Consider the following 23,388-nt stretch of genomic DNA (forward strand, 5'->3'; position numbering starts at 1 on the left):
GAAACCCATAGGTATCCTGCGATAGGTCACTTTAAATTGTGATACAAAGGTTAACTATATAGATTGCTCTTTTCTATGTCATGTAAAATAAAAATTGTTAGATTACTATTTTTATTCTTACAAATAACGTGGCTAAAAACTCACATTCTACTGTAGGTACCAGCACTAAGACCTTATTTCCCAGAGGAAACACCCTAATTCTGGAATTACAATTATAAGAGTTCTGCTGTGAACTCTGGACTTGCTGCATGTGTTATTGCACAATGGGCAACACTGCTGAACTGCAATCCTGCTTCTGTGAAATATGTTCCACTATGCTACGGTGTGGAGTTGACTCTGTTTCCCAGGTCTCCTTGAGCATATCTAGTATACCTCGGGGGTGCCTCTCATAACCCAACTCAAAAGGGGAGTAACCCGTAGAGGCCTGAGGAACTTCTCTCACAGCAAATAATAAGTATGGTAAGAGGAAATCCCAATTTTTACCATCTCAGTCTACGGCCTTCTGCAGTTTGTTAAATCTCCCCACAAGGCCATCTGTTTGAGAGTGATACACTGAGGTGTATAAGTGTTTGATATTAAACAGTCTGCACAGCTCTTTCGTAACCTGGGATATAAAAGGGGTTCCTTGATCTGTTAATATTTTCTTGGGGTCCTGACCCGCCTAAATAACAGCATTAACTCTTTTGCTATGTTTAGTGGATGTGTTCTGGAGGGGAATTGCTTCTGGATATCTTGTAGCATAGTCTACAATTACCAGAATATGTTGATGGCCCGTGTGGATTAAGGTAACGGGCCTACAAGAGCAATGCATTCAAAAGGAACTTCCATAATTGGCAAGGGTACTAACGGCCTACAGAATGCTTTTACTGTTGAAGTCATTTGACACACTATACACGTCTCACAAAAAGGTTCTACCTCTTTATTTAGGCCCGGATAGTAAAACCGTGCCCTTATTCTATCAATTGTTTTCTTTACCCCCAGGTGTCCCACAAGTTATGACTATGGGCCAGGTCTAAGACATGACCTAACAGATTTTGGCACCAGAAGTTGTTTTAACCTATCGGGGTCTTCCCTCTCCATCCTATACAGTAAATCATTGTTGCAGATAAAATAAGGTGGAAATGGTGTAACATCAAAGTTAACTGGTATCCAATTTATACTCAGTATCGTGGCCTTGGCATTTACTAGCATCAAATAGTCTAGTTGGGCAGAGGTAAATTTTACGGGAGCAACCTGTAAGTTCTGAAAATCAAGCTCATGTTCTGAGGGTCCTCAATCGCAGGTTCTTCTTCCCCTGCCATACCCACTATAGGAAATCCAGGATCTACAGGATCAGGGACCTCAGACACTAAGGATACATCCTGGACAGAATCAGATTCTCTTTTCCACAGTTCTCAAAACCACAGGAAATCCTGACCCAATAGTACCTAATAACATGGGTTAGGCACTACCCTTGACCTGATGATGTACTTGGCCGAGGGGGGTTTCTATGTACACTTGTGCGGCCGGGTAAGTATGATTATCCCCATGGATACAGGTTACCTGTAATGAGATACCTAGCAGAAATTTGAACTTAACAAGGTGTGCAGAGACCAACGTAACTGTACTGCCAGTATCAAGCATTGCTCTTACACGTACCCCATCCATTTTTACTTCACACATCTTATTTTCCTCTAAACGCCCCATCTCTGAAACAGGAGTGCTGCAAATGCCAGGAACTGTGGCATGCGGCAGCAGTTTGCCCTTGTAGCACCATGTACTTTCTAAAACTGGATTGGGGTTTTTCTCCAGTCTACTGAAAACAATGAGATGGGAGTCACTCCTAGGGGCTGTGGGACTCCCAGATCCTTTATGAGAGTGTGTGAGTCCTTGTGGCCTGTTAGGCTGAGGAACAGTTTTATCGGACCTCCTCGTGTGCAGGGATCGGGACCTGAAACCTCGTCGGGACATCTACTCGGCTGCTAAGTGACATTTGACTAAAGCAACCACTGCTTAGTGTCTTTGGGGTCACTCTGGCTGACCCAATCTGGATGGTGCAAGGAAGACACCTCAGAAACCTGTCTATTCCGACCCTTTCGATTACTGCGGCGACTGTACATGCGTCAAGCTGGAGCCACTTCCATGCAGAGTGGATGAGGTCATAGAGTTGGGAGCTTGGAGCCTCTCCTGCATCGTAATGCCATACGCTCGAAAATCAATAAGAACTCCTCATCGTCCATAGTCATTTTCTGGATGAGGTGAAATGTTACCTGGAGAGCGACCTGTGGGGCTCTGCTAGTCTGAGCGGTAATTCTCTCTCCCAACGCTTGGAACTCCTGATGCATGAGAAGATTTGTGTGGTTTTTCTCTTCCCTCAAGGTCTTGTGTATGGACAGCGCCATCTGCTGTACTGTATCTTTTAAGACTTCTGCAAACTCTCATTATGGGATTTTTGACATCGCCTCTTGTGTTTTAGCCATTGCTGCACCCCCTGCATTAAGGCAGTAGCATTTTCTGCTTGGCTATGCTGTAGATGAGCCATGTTCTCCGTCTGGGCAAGCTGTACTGTTTTCAGAAATTCTTCATAGTCTTCTACTTCTCACTCTCCTTTTAGACCGCATACATTCTCCACCAATTGTGATGTTCTAGTCATGCTGCAGGGTCCTTTGTCCCATATTAAAGGAAATGTAGAGTTTGTTGAACAAGGTTTATTTACAGGGACAAATCAGGATACAAAACAAACAAAAGACCTAACTCCACTTTGGAGTTCTGACTAATACATCTTAGTCCCTAACTAACTGTGGGAGAACTAACCTCTTTTCCCCACTTTGAACCCTGTGGCTGTGGACAGACCACAGTTCCCCTGCAGTCTCTCATTGGGCTGTCAGTGTGTATGCTCTCCTCTCAGCACAGCAGCAGCACAGGAAGGTGTCTGTGTTGCCTTTTAAACTGTAGCCCATTAATTAGGGCTCAAGTGAGGGGAATGGATACACACCCAGAAAGGTGCTGGGTCCTATGTACCTCCCTATATATATAGTGGCAGGACGGCCTCGCGGCAGGGTCAGTAAGATACTTAGACTGTGGGTTAAGCTTAACTGGAGTGGTTTATTATCCACCAACCAACTAAACATTAGACACAGTCCCTTTAAGCAAAACAAACCATAAAAATTAAATCTATTCCCCTTTGGGAGACTGACTACAAATCAGTTTCTGACTATCCCACTGGCGGGCTAACCCCAATTTCCAGTTTTAACAAGTCCTTATCCATAGAACTTATAATATTAAGTCCTTATCTGTTGTTGGGGACTTGGTCCCATGCGAGTCCAGGAGCTCCCTCTCGATACTGCAAAACAACGTTAATCCATCTGCAGGGTTGGAATGCCGGTTCCTTGGAGACAGGGCTGTGTCCCGCAGCTTTTTGGCCTTCGTGCCAATCCTCTGCCTGGGTGTGAGTCCCAACTGGTCCCAGCAGACCCTGTTTCCTGCAGGGCTGGGAAACCAGAGCAACAAGGGTCCCTCCTTGTTTGGCCTAGTCTCCCTCCCCTCTCCTGTCTGGGGAAAATCAATCTCTCTTTGTGGAAGCTTCCTTCCTGTCTTTAATGCCCTGTTCATTCAGGTCTGTTTAATTAGCAGTCAGGTTAATTTCCAACCTGAGCAGACAGTGACTAAGGGCCTCATGCAGTAAGCCCCGATACAAAATTTACGGCACGAATTGCGAAAATGTATTTTTTGGGCGATTTGCCCTCGCAGTATTCAGTAAGGGCCGAATCCTTCCGATCCCTGCTGAAGCACTGCGAAAGCAAAGCTGCCGATGAGCTGTGGCGATACAGCCTGGCTCCCGATAAGGCTCCCGATAAGCCTTTGGTGCCGATAGATGTTTGCAGCTGAGAGAGACAAGCCGCTCTCTCAGCGCAAACTTCGGCACCAAAAAAAGTATTTAAAAACAACTTTTATTTATACTCTACATGTGCAGGGGGTCTTCGGAGCTGAACCGCGTTGGTTTGAGGTCCGGGGACCCCCTGCCCCCCGAGATACAGGCCCCTTTATGAGGTGCCGGTATCCCTCGGCGTTTAAAGGTCCCGATCACGTGACCGCGGCCTGTAAACAAACCAGAGGGATACCGGCACCCCATAAAGGGGCCTGTATCTTGGGGGCAGGGGGTCCCCGGACCTCAAACCAACGCTGTTCTGCTCCGGAGACCCTCTGCACATGTATAGTATAAATAAAACACACACACATCAATAAAGACTCGTTCCTTACCTTGGCGGCTATGTGCAACGGTAATGAAGCAGCATGAATGTCTTTTTAATTATACTGTACAGTGAGCAGGGGGTCCCCTGAGCTGAACCGCATTGCTTTGTGGACCAGGGACCCCCTGCTTCCTGAGTTACAGGCCCCGGTATGTGTCATCGGGTGGCAGTGTCGCCGCCATGTTTATAGCGTCCCCACAATAAACATGGCGTCCACACTGTAACCGATGGCCCAAACCGGGGCCTGTAACTCGGGAGGCAGGGGGTCTCTGAGCCACAAATAAATGCGCTTCAGCTCAGGGGGCCTCCTGCTTCCGCACAATATTATTAAAATACATTAATGCTGCTTCATTACCATAGCGGATAGCCGCTAAGGCAATGAAGGGGTTAACGCATAGTAGCATGTTTATTGGGGACAAATGCCCCCAATAAACATAGCAGCAATACACAACATACAGTATAGTAATGGGCAGAATGACTATTATCCACAAATGGATAATAGTGCAGTTGTCCATTTACAATACTTACACAACAATAAAGACTTTAAATACATATAGCACTCACCCATGTCCCACTGCCACTATGAAGGCCATCCTCATCTTCATCCTGCCCATGCCCCATCCGCTTCTGCAAAACAAACACAAGAATTACAACATCCAAATTAATGTCCCCTAACCCCTTAATCACCATAGCGGTTATTAACCGCTACAGTTATTAAGGGGTTAAGCCACCATCACCCACATACCCTCCCCCACAAAGCCCCCCAACCACCCTCACCCAATACCCACAGGGGAGTCCTACCAAATACCCTTGGGCCTAATACCCCCTCCCCCAGCACATACAGTACAATAATGTGCCAAATAACTATTATCCACATAGGGATAATACATTATTTGGCCATTATTAAACACATTCAATAACGTTAAAATGTAAATAAAATTGTACTAACCTCATCAATAAGAAGTCTCCGTCGCCAGCATCATCCTTGGGGTCCGTTGCCAACATTAGAAATAGCCACAACATTTCAATATCATTAACATAACACTGAACCCCTTAATCACCTTATCGGGTACTAACCTGAAAGGTAATTAAGGGGTGAAGCCATCCTGCAATGCCTACAACAGTTATGCATAACATCTTCAGTGAAATAAAAACCAATTGCCTAACCAAATTCCATTTAATCATTCAATCTGTAGGCTCACATGCCTCATAAAACATTGCATTTACAGTGTATACATGTAGCATAACATGTAAACTGCATGTACACGCTGCAAATCAATGTTAACAATACAATAATGCCACTCAAATCGCCATACATCACAAGAAGTATATTATTTAATACAATAAACTCACCATCAATGAATTACCACACATCAATTACATCCCTAAACAATTAAAATACCATCCATACCAATTACACAATGAACTAAAGCTATCCTAACAGAGAACCACTTCAAAACATAGAAAAAAGTACACCAACAAATACAATATACTAAAGCAAGGCTTTCCATATCCTATTGTACGGCCTGGAAGCCCAAAACTTACATCTGTCTAAAAATAAAATACATTTAGCACACATCAATGCATAGCCACAATGATTAACAATACAGAATTAGAAGCTTTAACAACACTATCATTTCTTACCCTGTATATATATCTGTACACATACATACAGACATACATACAGTGGGAAGAAATGATATGCATTATAAAAAATGAAAACATGAAAAAGCAACACAAAAAACAGTTACATTAAGTACATTTCTTTATTTAACTTACCATTACTTGCCCCCACCGACTCCCGTTGATCAGCTTACTCACGAACCAATCCACGACACCATCCACGACACCATCCAGGAACAAATCCACGACACCATCCAGGAACAAATCCACGACACAATCCAGGAACAAATCCACGAACCAAACCAGGAACCAATCTAAGAACAAGTGCAGGAACCAATCCAGGAAGCAAGCCACGAAGAAATCCAAGAAACAATCCACGACACGATCCAGGAACAGGAACCCATAAAAGAAAAGAAAAAAACAAATTAAACATTAAAATAATAAAACATGACAATCAAGGGTTGTACTAGTTTTATTCTTAGTGAATCTGTATTACAATACCTTGTTCCGGGGTCTTCTTGACATCCGGTGCCACGCCCTGGTCTTCAATCTTCAGGAGGAGGTCCGTCCTCCTCGGCATCTGCCTTCAAAATGAGACGACATAGGCTTTTATAGGCCTATGACGTCACATTTGTCGTCATATGGTTCCCACGGCCCTGACATGGTACTTGAACCAATCAGAGTAGGGATGGAGTTCCCACGCTCTGATTGGCTGGCTTACCATGTGAGTCCGGCCATGTGTCATTTCATGACGTTTTCTTAAAGGCAATAGCAGCAAAGCCATTCTGATTGGCTGTGCTGGCATTGCCTTTAAGTGACGTCATCAATTTTTTTACATCGGCCAAAACACATGGTTTTCACGGCCCAATCAGGGCCGTGGGAACCATATGACGACAAATGTGACGTCATAGGCCTATAAAAGCCTATGTCGTCTCATTTTGAAGGCAGATGCCGAGGAGGACGGACCTCCTCCTGAAGATTGAAGACCAGGGCGTGGCACCGGATGTCAAGAAGACCCCGGAACAAGGTATTGTAATACAGATTCACTAAGAATAAAACTAGTACAACCCTTGATTGTCATGTTTTATTATTTTAATGTTTAATTTGTTTTTTTCTTTTCTTTTATGGGTTCCTGTTCCTGGATCGTGTCGTGGATTGTTTCTTGGATTTCTTCGTGGCTTGCTTCCTGGATTGGTTCCTGCACTTGTTCTTGGATTGGTTCCTGGTTTGGTTCGTGGATTTGTTCCTGGATTGTGTCGTGGATTTGTTCCTGGATGGTGTCGTGGATTTGTTCCTGGATGGTGTCGTGGATGGTGTCGTGGATTGGTTCGTGAGTAAGCTGATCAACGGGAGTCGGTGGGGGCAAGTAATGGTAAGTTAAATAAAGAAATGTACTTAATGTAACTGTTTTTTGTGTTGCTTTTTCATGTTTTCATTTTTTATAATGCATATCATTTCTTCCCACTGTATGTATGTCTGTATGTATGTGTACAGATATATATACAGGGTAAGAAATGATAGTGTTGTTAAAGCTTCTAATTCTGTATTGTTAATCATTGTGGCTATGCATTGATGTGTGCTAAATGTATTTTATTTTTAGACAGATGTAAGTTTTGGGCTTCCAGGCCGTACAATAGGATATGGAAAGCCTTGCTTTAGTATATTGTATTTGTTGGTGTACTTTTTTCTATGTTTTGAAGTGGTTCTCTGTTAGGATAGCTTTAGTTCATTGTGTAATTGGTATGGATGGTATTTTAATTGTTTAGGGATGTAATTGATGTGTGGTAATTCATTGATGGTGAGTTTATTGTATTAAATAATATACTTCTTGTGATGTATGGCGATTTGAGTGGCATTATTGTATTGTTAACATTGATTTGCAGCGTGTTCATGCAGTTTACATGTTATGCTACATGTATACACTGTAAATGCAATGTTTTATGAGGCATGTGAGCCTACAGATTGAATGATTAAATGGAATTTGGTTAGGCAATTGGTTTTTATTTCACTGAAGATGTTATGCATAACTGTTGTAGGCATTGCAGGATGGCTTCACCCCTTAATTACCTTTCAGGTTAGTACCCGATAAGGTGATTAAGGGGTTCAGTGTTATGTTAATGATATTGAAATGTTGTGGCTATTTCTAATGTTGGCAACGGACCCCAAGGATGATGCTGGCGACGGAGACTTCTTATTGATGAGGTTAGTACAATTTTATTTACATTTTAACGTTATTGAATGTGTTTAATAATGGCCAAATAATGTATTATCCCTATGTGGATAATAGTTATTTGGCACATTATTGTACTGTATGTGCTGGGGGAGGGGGTATTAGGCCCAAGGGTATTTGGTAGGATTCCCCTGTGGGTATTGGGTGAGGGTGGTTGGGGGGCTTTGTGGGGGAGGGTATGTGGGTGATGGTGGCTTAACCCCTTAATAACTGTAGCGGTTAATAACCGCTATGGTGATTAAGGGGTTAGGGGACATTAATTTGGATGTTGTAATTCTTGTGTTTGTTTTGCAGAAGCGGATGGGGCATGGGCAGGATGAAGATGAGGATGGCCTTCATCGTGGCAGTGGGACATGGGTGAGTGCTATATGTATTTAAAGTCTTTATTGTTGTGTAAGTATTGTAAATGGACAACTGCACTATTATCCATTTGTGGATAATAGTCATTCTGCCCATTACTATACTGTATGTTAGGGGGGTATAGGTGTTGTTGGGTATATATATATATATATATATATATATATATAATTATTTAATTATTTATTTAATTCGTTATTGTGGTGCTGGGGTGTTTTTTTTTTATTATTGTGGGTAGTGGGGGTGTGTGAAGGGGGCATTAGCCCCAACGGTGGTTGTTTAGGGCTTGCGGGTGGGTAGCGGGAGGCCTTAACCCCTTCAGGACCGTAGCGGTATTAACCGCTACGGTCGTGAAGGGGTTAAGTGCCCCCGCATCCCCCCCGCAAGTCCTAAACTCACACCCAGGGCCAAATACCCCCCTCACCCATCCCCGCTACCCACAATAACGCTGGCACGGTGGGTTAACCCCTTCATTGCCTTAGCGGTTAGCCGCTAAGGTAATGAAGTGGCTTTTAAATGCCTTTTTCCTGCCTCGGATGCATGCCGGGGGGCTCCGGTGCGGGTATCAGCTCCGGAGACCCCCGGCATCAATCACAGGCAGGAAAAAGGGCTGATTTTTCCTAAGTGTCGCCCTTGCCGATGCTTCTCCTTCAGCAAGTTGCCAACTTTAGTTGGCGGGCTGGATTGGCCATAAAATCTCCAATCTGGCCTGCCGATCAGCACCAAAAAGCTGATCGGGGCTTACTGAATTCAGGCGGGAAAAAAAAGTCCCGATAAGTGGCTTATCGGCAGCCGGGTGGCGAAAAAATTTTTTTCGCAAGAAAAGTTGCCGATAATTCCCACTTATCGGGGCTTACTGAATCAGGAGGGCAAAAAACGGCTATAAAATGCCGAAAAAGCCTTATCGGGGCTTACTGCATGAGGCCCTAAGTCTATATATATAATATAATATTATATATATATGAACAAAAGAAGAGCAATCTCCATAGCATAACTGTTTGAATACATTTTAATAATACAAATTTTAAAATGGGCTCTCTTGGACATGCATTCACAAAAGGACTGAATAAAACAGCGTTTATGAGATTCAATCTCAATAGCAATGACGTCACCATTAGAAGTAAACAGAAGCCCTCATCGCCGATGGAACAGTAATCCCCAACCAGGTAAGATGCAGTTTAGAGCAAATGTGCATGTGACAAATGTCCTTATAGGCTCACGATACTCTGGCACCAAACCGCAGGGAGCCTGGACGTAGACCCATATGGAAACCTCCAAACCACACGCTTCCTTTGCCGTGCTAGAGGGGCGTCCCGCTTCACACCACAGTAAGTTTATCCTGAGATTGTCTAGATGTGTTTGAAACAGGGGCTTCCTCGTGGGTAGTGACGTCAGTACGCACAACGCAACGTCCTGACGCGTCTCATCATGATACGTGACTTCATCAGAGGTGGACTAGCCAGTAGCAGAGACTCCTTTAAATAGCAAATGTTACCTAGCAACAACTAGATAATTGAGGCAAATGGTGGTGTATTAATCACGCCTAATAATACCATACAAGAGGCCAATCCACCACTGACTAGTCAGAGTTACGTGTAAAAAAGACAAATAAGACACTAATGATACAAATTAAGTAATAGAGATACACACTGAGTGATTTTAAAGGGCATAGAACCATAAACTAATCATTGTCGAAGGTAGCATATGTACTAGAATGTTAAGTTGTATATATAGATATTAACATACATACCTTCGTCCTAAATCACGTGGGGTGTATCAAGGAAAGATGAATATAATATAATTAATAATACAGTAATAAAAACTTAAAATGCAATAAATGAATATACAGTAGTAGCCAAACTGGAATAACCTCAAAATGAACACTCAAGAGTACAATAATTTGAGATACAGTAATGTGGATTTAACTACCGAATGAAATAAGCATGGATTACCAAATGCTAAGGTGTCAGTTATGAATTAAAATTTACAGTAAAATGAATTTGCCGAGAGAACTTGGACTGGAGAAAATGAACATATAGGGAGAGCCACAGCAAGAAGAGCAAATGGATAGTGAACAAAGTTAATGAACATATGCACTAAACTAATATACTAGTGTCTATACATTCATTGAATCCGAGTGGGGCCAGAGTGCCAAATGTATAAATCAAGAAGGATTCTCGTACACACAGTTCTTTAAACTCCTAATTTTGAGGTGTTGATACATTCTAGACCAGTCTCTCTAAGTCCAGTCTCTCTAAGTCCAGAAGGTTCTTTAGAGTGGACCTGGGTGAAGTGTCTTGGAACACTGTGTGTGAGCACTCCTTTTATAATTTAATAGACATTAAGCGGTCTCTTGGTGGTGCGACCTATATACTGTAAATGGCAGGGACATGATAAGGTGAAAACTACATACGTAGTCAGACAGTTGATGCTACTGTTGATTTGATGTGAGGAACCATTGGTGTGGGAGATAAAGGAATCACTCAACAGAATGTGCCTACACATGAGACATCTCGTTCTACCACACCAAAAGGTCCCCTTGGGCGTGTGATTTTTAGCCCTGGGTTATCAAGTTGTCTCAATCTGCTCGGTGCCAATCTGTTTTTGATATTCTTCCCTTTACAGAAGACCACTTGAGCATATTGAGTCAACTGATCCTTCAGATGTGGATCGAGGAAAGCACATTCCAATATTTATTTAATATTTGAACAACTGTGTTCGATTGGCTGCTACTGTAGTGTCGACGATTATTCTAAAACAAACCTGGGGCAATCTCCAAAAAGAGTCAGGTAAACGCTGGGTATATGCTGGGTACATGCTGCAACATTTCACACATTTCTGCAGACAGACTAATGGCCCATCGGATTAACAACGGGGGTTCCTGGCAGTCCCATTCAAACTGAATGGGACTGCCAGGAACTGCTGCTGTGTTAATCCGATGGACCATTAGCCTCTGCAGAAATGTCACTGAAATGTACCCAGCATGTACCCTGCAAGTACCTGCTAGTTTAAGGCAAGTTTAAGGCAAGTTTTAGAATACTCGTTGGCTCGTCTGTATATCTCGTGATTAACTTGACATTGCTTACTGGATTTTTCTTTTGTGCTATTTTGTTATTGGTATTAGTCTTATCCACGTTGTGTTTCTTTTAAGATTTCTCAAGCAATGCTACTCTCTCAATTGATCTAACCTGATGGGAGGACTTTAGGACTGAATCCAGATTATAGCCCTTCTGGACAAAATTGCTCACAAGCTGTTTGGATTGTTCGTCGAAGACGACATCAGACACGCAATTTCATCTCAGTCTGTTGAACTGACTGAGCGGTATGTTTTGTAGCCATTTTGGGTGATGGCTACTTGCCGCATGCATATAACCATTAACAGCCACTTCTTTAAAGTGAACCTTTATTTGAATGAGGTGATTCTCATCAATTGTGAGCAATAGGTCCAAAAAGACAATCTGGTCTATACGGATCTGATAAGTGAACTTCAGTCCCATATCATTGTCATTAAACCCAACCAGGATCTGCTCGAGGACGTCCCTATCCCTGATGATAAGTAGGTCATCATGTAGCGACCAAAGTATACCAGGCCCACATCCAGGCGCGCATTGGTCCAAAGATGTTTCTCCTCCCAGAACCCCATAAAGAGGTTAGCATAGCTGGGACCAAACCTGGTACCCATGGCCGTACCACAGGTTTGGAAATAGAAGACATGCTCGAACAGAAAATAGTTTTTGCCAAGAATAAACTTAATACAAGCGAGTAAAAGTTTAAACTGCGTTTCTTGAAGATTAGTATCCCTGCTCAGGAAATGTTCTATTATTTTGGGACCAGTGGAATCGGAATCTCAATCTCTCAATCTCTCAATCTCTCAATCTCTCTTTCTTTCTCTTTCTTTCTCTTTCTTTCTTTCTCTCTTTCTTTCTTTCTCTTTGTTTCTTTCTTTCTTTCTCTTTCTTTCTTTCTCTCTTTCTTTCTTACTTTCTTTCTCTCTTTCTTTCTTTCTTTCTTTCTTTCTTTCTTTCTTTCTTTCTTTCTTTCTTTCTTTCTCTCTTTCTTTCTGTCTTTCTTTCTCTCTTTCTCTTTCTCTCTCTCTCTTTCTCTTTCTCTCTCTCTCTTTCTCTCTTTCTTTCTTTCTCTCTTTCTTTCTCTCGTTCTCTTTCTTTTTTCTTTCTTTCTTTCTTTCTCTCTTTCTTTTGCTCTTTCTCTCTTTCTCTCTTTCTTTCTCTCTTTCTCTCTTTCTTTCTCTCTTTTTCCCCCCTAGAAACTACATTTCACTGACCCTAATTACCCGTACTGTATTTCGCACAGCCTATGAGAGCAACACTCTTATAAACCTTATCTGGGGGAGGGGAGGAAACGTGTCCTGATTATCTGGTACAATTACAGAATAAACATTGTATGTTTAACCAGTTGTGGTGTACCGAGTACCCGGTACCCAGTGTTACCCAGCACATTTCCAGTTACCCGGACCCGGCAACTGAGAAGTGGGCCCGGCACCGGGTAATGTCAGGGTAGCTGAAAATAATTTTATTACTTACCTTTCAGCCAGCGACGGATGACATCTAGGAACAGCAGCGGTCCTGTGGCGATGGCAGCATCGGAAATGTCTTCAGCCGGCGTGGGACAGCAGGAATCCATTCCACAGCATCGCAGCAGGTAAGCAGTGTGTGTGTGAGCCGCCGGGGAACCAAGTGACCGGAGCAAGAGCATTCCTATTGGACAGACGGCTGTCCAATAGGAACGCTCCTGCTCCAGTCACATGGTTCCCCGGTGGCTTACACACACACACACACACACACACACACACACACACACACACACACACACACACACACACACACACACACACACACACACACACACACACACACACTGCTTACCTGCTGTGTAATGGATTCCTGCTGCCCCACGCTGGCTGAAGACACTTCCGATGCTGCCACCGCCACAGGACCACTGTTGCTTTTCCTAGATGTCGCCACCACCCTGCAGGTAAGTGCCAAACTGGGTAACCGGGTACCCAACAGACGACAGAGAAGCCAAATGCTACATCCATCATGACACAAATACACAGTAAAATAATTATCTATTCTCTTGAAAAAGGGTCATTTAGTTTAACCCTTTGGCCAAAGCGTTGTAAGCTTGCGAGTCACGACAAGGCAGACACCCAAGTCCTACCACTACCAGATAAAACACTAATATACCTCTATTAGGATTAAAATTCTCATTTACCTCTATTAGGAGGGAGAAAGACCAAATTGCATCTATATCCAGTAGAATGAAAGGACCTGCAAACTAGGGAAGTGGGGAGGGGCGGGCTTAAAACCTGGGAAGGAGGAGCCACTAACCTCCAATAGCTGAAACAGCTGAGAATAGGTTAACAAAACACAAAACCCCAGCAAGCTCTTTTTGGGAACCCCTGAGCCCCCACAATATATATATATATATATATATATATATATATATATATATATATATATATATATATATAAAACATAATACTGAGTTAAGTTATGGTGAGTAAAAAAAGTGACAAAAACCCTCCACAGGAAAGCAAATATGCAAATATAACTGTATGCTCATCTGCATGTCTTAGGCATATATATAGATATATATGTATATAAGAGTCAAAAAGGAGTGCTATTGAGCGTGGCATACTGTATGTGTACAACAGACCACAGAGAAGCCCAATGCTACATCCAACATGACAGAAATACATCGTAAAATACTTATAAAGTATATTCTCTTGAAAAAGGGTAATTTTAACCGGGTACCCGGCCAGGTAGATCTATTGATTTTGGCCAGGTACCCATTTATTTCAAAACTCACTACCCGGTACAACACTATTAAGCAGTAAGCAGCGTAGCCATCCAGAATAGTTCAAGTTAACTGGCTGTTTAGCCAGAGCCCTGATGAGAGCTAGGACTTTTCTTGCTTTGACTTATTTGTTTATTTTTAATACACCAATGTTTGATTTAATAAACACAAACATCGAACCTGAAGTTTCTGTGATTCATTACCCTAGAAGACTATGCTAAGAACTTTATAACTGGTGGCATGTGACATGTGGTGCAGAATGTGGGCAAGTACTAATTAGTCTGTGGGTTTGGATTTTTTTTTTGTTTTTTACGAAAAATAAAATAAAAAGGGTTTTGAAAATGGAGAATATATTGAAAGCTTTGCTTTAGGACACCTAAACACAGCAATAGTCCATCTCTGTGCAACAACAGGCTTTGCTACAAGCCACTTCTACACAACAACAGACTATAGCTGCATAGCAGGAGGCTATGGCTGCACAGCATGAGACCAAGTGGGTGCTGGCAGAGGTGAACCAGATAAAACGTAATCAGCATTCTGTACAGATGCTGACAGAAGTGAAGCAGATAATGTAAACTGTAATGAGCGGCAGGAGACCAACCAGATGCTAGAAGGTTTGAACCAGATGCTACAACAGACTATTCAAGCTCTGTCCAGAAAGCTTACTAAGATTCTATGACTGACTCCCCAGAGTAAAAACACAACCAGAGCATGTAACCTCTTCCAAAAGTTAGAGTCTGTTGATGTGATATTTGAACGGACCATGGAAAAAGAGGGTTGGCCAACAGTCGACTGATCTGCTATCACTATTCCTAAGTGGGGAACCCCAGAAGGCATTCCATAATCTGGAGCCCCGTCAAGCCCATGACTTTGCATGACTGATCTAAGAAATATTAACTCACTTGTGTATCACTGCCACAGTTCAACTGGACAAAGCATCACCATCACAGATGTATGACCTGATTCATCTTGCCTTGAAGTGGAGATAAATGGGCCCTTAGCCATTACAGCCCGGAAAAAGGTACCAGGGACAAGTTAAACATTTCAGGTTCCAGGAGGTTGGTCATGTTGTAAAGGACTCTCCTTATCCGGTGAACACATGCAATATAATGTGGGGGGACAATATTACATTTATGCAATGTATTCTGGCACAAAGGTGTCAATATTTGCAGCGATTCCCTCTAATGTTCAACATTCGTACTCTAAAAAAGGTAGAGGAAAAAATGTTATATGCTCTTCTAGGCTCTGGGAATGTGGTTGCCCTAGTGACCCAATGACTGATAAAACCCAAAAAATTAGACAGCGCCAAGACCTTGACATAAAATGCATTCATAGGGGATAAACATCAATATCCTGCTGCTGAAGTGGTCTTTGAAACAAAAAGGGGGTCATTGTCTTATCGAGTTTGAGAGATTTCCTTATGTGTTAGATCTGTGGAGGGTCACTGATGACTGTACAAATTTTAAAGTTAAAGACGATAAGAAATTAGACGAAATTTTTCCGTTTGCATTTTCTGTTTTTGAGGATGAAAACAAAGTAAAAAACCCTATTTCAGAGAAAAAAATTGTACTTTTCCAATGTAATAATAACGGATGAACCTGTCAAGAAGTAGCTTTTCAGGACTTGGGTTTTAACCCTGGGAAGTGTGGGGCTGTAGAATGGGAGGACTCTTCTTTAATAGATGCAAGGGAACATATCCAAGTCCGGAACAGACATAATAGAGCAACTATTGGTTCCCCAAGTATACAGACCACTGTGTTACATCAAGCGCACAATCATTTTTTAGGAGGCCACCTAGGTGCTGGAAAAAACAAAAATAGACTCCTGAGGAAGTTTTATTGACATGGGGTATTTGCCGGAGTGAATAATGACTGTGTTTCATGTAGCAAATATCAGCTTACAGCTAGCTTTAAACCATTTTGTTGTCCTCTTGTGCCTTTGCCTATAATTGAGGTCCCATTTGAAAGGATTGCCATGGACCATGTTAAAACCAACCTATCCTGGTAATCTTAGGCTATGCTACTCGGTACCCAGAGACGATACCCCTTCAAAAATATGATAATATCTTGAACAGACATTGGCGAATATGAAAGATGGACACTTTGTTAACTAACAATTTATCAAAAAGGCAAAGAACTATATTTTGAAAATCTTGCAATTGAAAGAATATTTTAGTACCAGGCAAACTGAAAAGGAAAATACTGTCCACTATATATGTTACTGAATAGGTCAATCATATCATTGTGGTTACCATAAATGTGGTCAATGTGAAGTCTGTGATTTTGGTATTAAATTTATTTTGTTTACTGTGGTTCAAAAATGTTAGGAAATGTTAGATCAAGAGCTTTATCAGTTGCAGTAGGCTATCCATTATGTTGTGTAGTTGCTCACTTGTTCATGAAGACTACAATATATACTGTAGGCACGACTAATCCCTTAAAATATGCACGTTGGATCATATTAATCATATTAAAAATATTCCAAAGTTGGTTTATTAAAGTAAACCCTTGAGCTACTTATTATTGCATTTCTTGGATGAAGATCATAATAATCCAATTTCTTTTACATTTTCTGGTATTGATTAATTATACACGTAATATAAGATGTGGAGATAGGGATCTCATTTTGATTTTAAAAAAAAGAACAATTGTGGTTTAATATATTTATAAGTTTTATGTTGTTAATATTATCTATTTTTACTACCTATTTTATGTTTGCTAGTCTTATCTTGCCTATGTCTATATTGAATAAACATACAGATACCCAACAAGCGCTGAGACACCCCAAACATTACCACATAATATATATATATATATGCATATAAGTGTCAAAAGGAGTGCTAGTGAGCGTGGCTAATTGTATACAACAAAAAACAAAGATGACCAAAGCTACTTCCTATGTCTATATTGTCTATATTGACCATTATATACTGTACATAGGCAAGAAAGGTTGAATGCCAGCCTGGTATGTACAGTAGGTGATAAAAATTGCTGTTATTTTTTGCCTGTTGCCTGATATCGCTAGGCGTCAGTCTATAGTAAACAGCATGCAAACAAGTAACTCGCTAATAATACTTTGTTTGTCTGTATGTGCATGCTTATTTTCATATGTTGCCATTAATAATATAACTGACATTGCTGCAGCAAAACGTCCCTTATTGCTTTTTTAAGGCTAGTAATATGATTTTAGTAAAGAGGATGCTAAAATAAAATTGACGTTAAACATTTATCAACCTTTAATGAATCCCTTTAATATGTCTCAACAGTTATTTATTTTTTGTTTGCAGCAAAACATACAGGATACTAATTAAATGACCAATATTTCAGTGTGTGGTCTTTCATGTCTTTAATTTGTGCAAATTATAGATTAATTGTGACGCTTTGAGTGCTCTTCTAGCTTTCTGCAGTTTGTCTTAAAACATTGACGTTTAAACAGAGAAGAAAGCACTGCTAAGGATTTTAACATTCTGTTCATTCTCCAACCTAAAGGTTAGACATCACTTGTTTTTCTGTACGATAAATGAGTCTCTGCAGAAGTATTGGTGATTCCAATTTTGAGGAAATACAGCTGAATAATAAGTTTTAAAAGACACAAAGCATCGGGAAAAAAGATTAAAATGTCAATTTAAAAAGTATTTTTTTTTTTTACAGATTGGAACCTGGGACCCCACTAGTGGCTTGAACATGACAGATAATCAAAAAGGAAAACCTGCAAATGTCACAGATTCCTTATCCAATCGGTCATTGGTTGTTACCACCATTTTAGTAAGTTTTAATTTAGTTTGAGTTTTTTTGTGCAGCCAAATATGTACACTACGATTTTTAACCATGACAAGATATGGTTCGGGTCAATATATCTCTGAACATTTTTTCTTTTAGCTCTCTTCATAAAATTACATCCTTGAATGTATTTTCGAAAATGTATTTGATTTATTTTTACATATATGCTTCTGCCTTTTGTACTATTTATTGTGTTTTTATGAAATGTATATGGTTAATGTTTATATCTATGCATTCATCTCCTCCTACATTCTTCATTAATTAATTGAATGTTGAATCCTATTTTGTTTACTTCCTCTGAGGGTAATTTTTTAGGGAGATTGTCACTTTATAGAGAGGGTATTTAAAGAACCTTCCACATACTATTTGTAATCCTTTATAAAAGGATCATTTGCCCTTTGGTGCCAGTATGTATCATGAGCCAACCAGCTCCCATAGGATCCTATTCACTTAGTGGTATTAGCCATTTTCACATTACATTATCCAATGAAGAGACCACATGTTAATAGGCAAAATACTCAACCAAAAGAAACACGGTTGGAGCTTTCCCCCCCCCCAAAAAAAAATTACACAAATTGCCCCATTTTTACTCTGCATCACTCTTGAGTTACTGTATTAAGTTACTTTGCATTTGTTTTTCTCCCCCGTCATCATTTGGAGTGGAGGTAGGGAGTGTGTCGGAGAAGTAAGGAGAGGAGTTGCTTGTTGCAATAGCATAATCATATGATTCAAAGGTTGTATCAAAATATATTGGAGCAGGGTTGTGTCAACTGAAGCTGCCAGGTCTGAGGTAATGGTGTAGGCCAGGTCTGAGGTAACAGTAATGTCAACCTCTTTTGCACAAGATATTAGAAGATGCCCAATTAATAAGCAAGAGCAAACTGAACCAAAATATGGATTGAGAGAATTGATCCACTATATACATATCCCCAGTGTGTTATTCATACATTTCTCAAATAAAATGTTAAGCATAATTTATTTTACTGATATGTGAAAAAAGATGCTAATGCATTTAGTATTACTTGAATCCTATTCATGTTATAACCACTGAGCAGTGCTATAGTTACTGGAAACAGCTCTCTGTTATTTAAGCTAGGCATCATTGATAAATTTACTAGGTGTATAAAATGTAAAGTTTTAGTACATGTGTGCACCCTGGAGAAATGTAGAAGTAATCACTTTTAATGGACCATCAGCTTCTTTATAGATATACTAGGGGAACATGTGGACTTTATTGTAAAAAAATATATATATTAAAACACAGTATTTGCTTAATCTGTGGTGTGCAGATGTCCTGTGAACTCCAGAGTGCAGATTTTTTTTAAACCTCTTCTATTCTACAAAAGTACCGTCCAGCTCTTGCATATACCAATGAGAAAAGGTTTGCGGTGTTAAAAAAACGGTACTACACATGGTTAAATAAATCAATGCTAAAAGAAAGTTTTGCATTGATGTAAAATAAAGATTGTTTTACAGACAAAGGGGCTCAAAAAGCTCAAAGAACAAATAGGCACAGACAATTAACTGGAGATCAAACACATGCAAATTTATTCAGTCTGATTACTTCATTCATAAACCATATTCTTATCATTTGTTTCTACATATCATTTTTAGTAGAGAATACAGTATTTACACAGGGAAAATAACACTCTTAAATTAAAAAAAAATTGTTTAACAAGTTGTTAATTTCCTTGATTTGGGGGGTAATTGTGAACCTTTATAGTCACTTATGAAGTGAATCTTTTTTTTTACTTAACACAATATAGTATTTGTAGAAATGTTCATCTAACCCAGTGTTTTGGTTTTGGCTCTAGTTTTTCTTAAAGTCTGTAAATGTTGCTTTGTTTCTGTTTATGGCAGAATATGCTAATTTGATGTGTGTAGCAGGACCGTGTACTTTATGGTAGTGTACCATCTTTAGGACACAAAACGCATAGGAGCATGTCTTTGGCCACTCTACTGCTTTTTGTGTATGACAACACTTTTTTTTTGTTAAAATGGAGTTACTATGAAAACACCAGAAACTATAGATTTTAAAAAAAAACCCATGGTATTAAACTCTAACATCATATAAGTTAAACTAGGGCTTTCGGAGGTATTGTCTCTTTGATAAATATTTCATAAATATATTTCTATATACCATAAATATTTTTAATCTGTATTAATATATTAATGTTATTTTTCATTTACAGTATATAATGCAGATGTAGCAGACCTTATTACCCTTGCTAATTTGAGTTAAAAGCAAAAATGACACATTAAATATCACGTTTATTATCTCCTTCACCATTGTTTTCAATAAAACTATTGTTAGATAAGGTGCCAGCGTTAACTGGAGTAATAATGTATGCTTCATCTGTACTGTATATATAGAAATTCCCGAGTTTAACACAAAAAGAGGTAACATATATATTATATACACGCACACACACACACATACATAAAACGCACTATCACAACTGGAATAACATGGCTATTTCTGTTATATATATATATATATATATATATATATATATATATATATATATATATATATATATATATATATATATATATATAGCAAATGGAAATATAACTGTATGCTCATTTGCATGTCTTATGCAGGTCTGCAACCCCGCCTTTCACCATTATCACCCAGCAACACAGCACTTCCACTGCAGCAAGGGATTCTGGGAAATGACATGCAAATGAGCACACAGTGACACTTTTTGCTTCAAAACTATTTGTAACATGGTTCCCTTTAGTGCTGTGTTGCTGGGTGATAATGGTGAAAGGCGGGGTTGCAGACCTGCCTAAAGCTGCATTCAGGGTCAGCGCTTATGTGCTGACCCATGCTGAGGCGCGCTCACGCTCGGCACTGAGCCCCTGCAGCCGCAATGAGAGCGGCTTTAGCAGGTGCTCGCTTACGCAAGCGTGCGTAAGCGTAAGTCTTACCAAAATTTTAAATTCAAGCGCTGAAGGGAGCGCAGGGCCGGTCACGTGAGTGGTTCGCCCAATGAGGGTGTACCAGCTCCGTGACATCACTGGCCCGCCCCCCGACGGCACGCGGACCAAGGCCAGGGAAAGCACCCACTTTCCCTCAGCCTCCACGCGCCTCAGCACGGCTGCAGTCCTATGGACGCAGCCTTAGACATGCAAATGAGCATACAGTCATATTTACATTTGCTATATGCTTTGCTGTGGAGGGTTTTTGTCACTTTTTTTTACTCACCATAACATTATATATATAAATATATATATAATGTTATGGTGAGTAAAAAAAAGTGACAAAAACCCTCCACAGCAAAGCATATAGCAAATGTAAATATGACTGTATGCTCATTTGCATGTCTAAGGCTGCGTCCATAGGACTCATATATATACAGCTAAACCCCGTTATAACGCGGTCCTCGGGGTCCACCCCGAGACCACCGCATTAGTAACGGGGTCGCGCTAATTTTTTTTTTTAAAAATGGCTGCCGCGTGCAGGGAGGGAGTTAATTAAATAAATAAATAAAAAAAAGTTTTAAAAAAATGGCGGTGATTCATCCCTCCTCCCTCTCCCTCTCAGCCCCCTCCCTCCCTCTCAACTCCTCCCCCACCCCCTCCCCCCCACCCCCGAGGTATGCCCCCGCAGGGCAGTGCCCCTCTCTGGGTGCAGGAGGGTGGGTTACATGTCAGCCGCACGTTGTACTCACGGTCACAAGTACAACGCTGCAGAGGCTGCAAAATGGAGACGGAGCCCCCAGGAGGAAAGCTGGGACCGGAGCCAGATGCTGCTAGAAGCAAAGCATTCTGGGAGTGGCGGGGCTGCCTCTGTCCAGCCTCATCTGCCCCTCACAGGGAGGGGGGATCCCCCATAGAGACCTGCCCCCCTCACTCCCAGCCAGGGCACAGGGGTGACCCCAAAACAGAGACCTGCCCCCCTCCCTCCCAGCCCCCCTCCCTCTCAGCCCCCCTCCCTCTTCCTCTCAGCCTCCTGGTTTTGCGGTGCGTGGCAACGTGTGTCTGTGTCCTCCCTGCCAGATCTGCTGCTGCTGCTGCAAGAGGGAGGGGGGGGGTTGGGCTGCTGACATGTGAGTTCTGCTGACATGTGAGGGGGGGGGGCTGCTGACATGTGAGGGGGGGGGTGGGCTGCTGACATGTGAGGGGGGGTGGGCTGCTGACATGTGAGGGGGGGGTGGGCTGCTGACATGTGAGGGGGGGGTGGGCTGCTGACATGTGAGGGGGGGGTGGGCTGCTGACATGTGAGGGGGGTGGGCTGCTGACATGTGAGTGTATTGTGAGGGCTGTGTGCAGTGAGTGTGTGCAGTGTGTGTCTGTGTGAGCAGTGTGTGTGCAGTGTGTGCAGTGTGAGCAATGAGCAGTGTGTCAGTGTGAGCAGTGTGTGTCAGTGTGAGCAGTGTGAGCAATGAGCAGTGTGTGCAGTGTGTGACAGTGGGAGCAGTGTGTGTGCAGTGTGCAGTGTGCAGTGTGAGCAATGAGCAGTGTGTGCAGTGTGAGCAATGAGCAGTGTGTGTGCAGTGTGCAGTGTGAGCAATGTGCAGTGTGTGTCAGTGTGAGCAGTGTGTGCAGTGTGAGCAATGAGCAGTGTGTCAGTGTGTGCAGTGTGAGCAATGAGCAGTGTGTGTGCAGTGTGCAGTGTGAGCAATGTGCAGTGTGTGTCAGTGTGAGCAGTGTGTGTAGTGTGAGCAATGAGCAGTGTGTCAGTGTGTGCAGTGTGAGCAATGAGCAGTGTGTGTGCAGTGTGAGCAATGAGCAGTGTGTCAGTGTGTGCAGTGTGAGCAATGAGCAGTGTGTGTGCAGTGTGCAGTGTGTGTGCAGTGTGTGTGCAGTGTGTCAGTGTGTGCAATGAGCAGTGTGTGTGCAGTGTGCAGTGTGTGTGCAGTGTGCAGTGTGTGTGCAGTGTGAGCAATGAGCAGTGTGTGTGCAGTGTGCAGTGTGAGCAATGTGCAGTGTGTGTCAGTGTGAGCAGTGTGTGCAGTGTGTCAGTGTGTGCAGTGTGAGCAATGAGCAGTGTGTGTGCAGTGTGAGCAATGAGCAGTGTGTCAGTGTGTGCAGTGTGAGCAATGAGCAGTGTGTGTGCAGTGTGCAGTGTGTGTGCAGTGTGTGTAATGAGCAGTGTGTGTGCAGTGTGCAGTGTGTGTGCAGTGTGCAGAGTGTGTGCAGTGTGAGCAATGAGCAGTGTGTGTGCAGTGAGTGTGTGCAGTGTGTGCAGTGTGCAAAAACGGGAGCCACGGGAAAACCGCGTTATAACCGAATCGCAGTATAGCGAGGCGCGTTATAACGGGGTTTAGCTGTATATATATATATATTGGTGTGAAAATAGCTTCTCCATTTTGGCTTTATTTTGTTAAATAAATCATGACATGGT

The 23,388-nt window shown here is 41.8% G+C and overlaps 1 protein-coding gene across 2 annotated transcripts in view; it reads left to right on the top strand.

The window, feature by feature from the left end:
* The window catches only part of GRIK2 (glutamate ionotropic receptor kainate type subunit 2), a 925,501-nt gene that overhangs the window by 600,071 nt on the left and 302,042 nt on the right, over window positions 1–23,388 (top strand). For both annotated transcript variants that reach the window (XM_075597530.1, XM_075597529.1), the window contains one exon: window positions 17,907–18,020. In XM_075597530.1, the coding sequence (XP_075453645.1) occupies window positions 17,907–18,020 (114 nt within the window). The remainder of the gene's footprint in view (window positions 1–17,906; window positions 18,021–23,388) is intronic.

The sequence above is a fragment of the Ascaphus truei genome, chromosome 4 (genome assembly GCF_040206685.1).
Source record: "Ascaphus truei isolate aAscTru1 chromosome 4, aAscTru1.hap1, whole genome shotgun sequence".
NCBI lineage: Eukaryota > Metazoa > Chordata > Amphibia > Anura > Ascaphidae > Ascaphus > Ascaphus truei.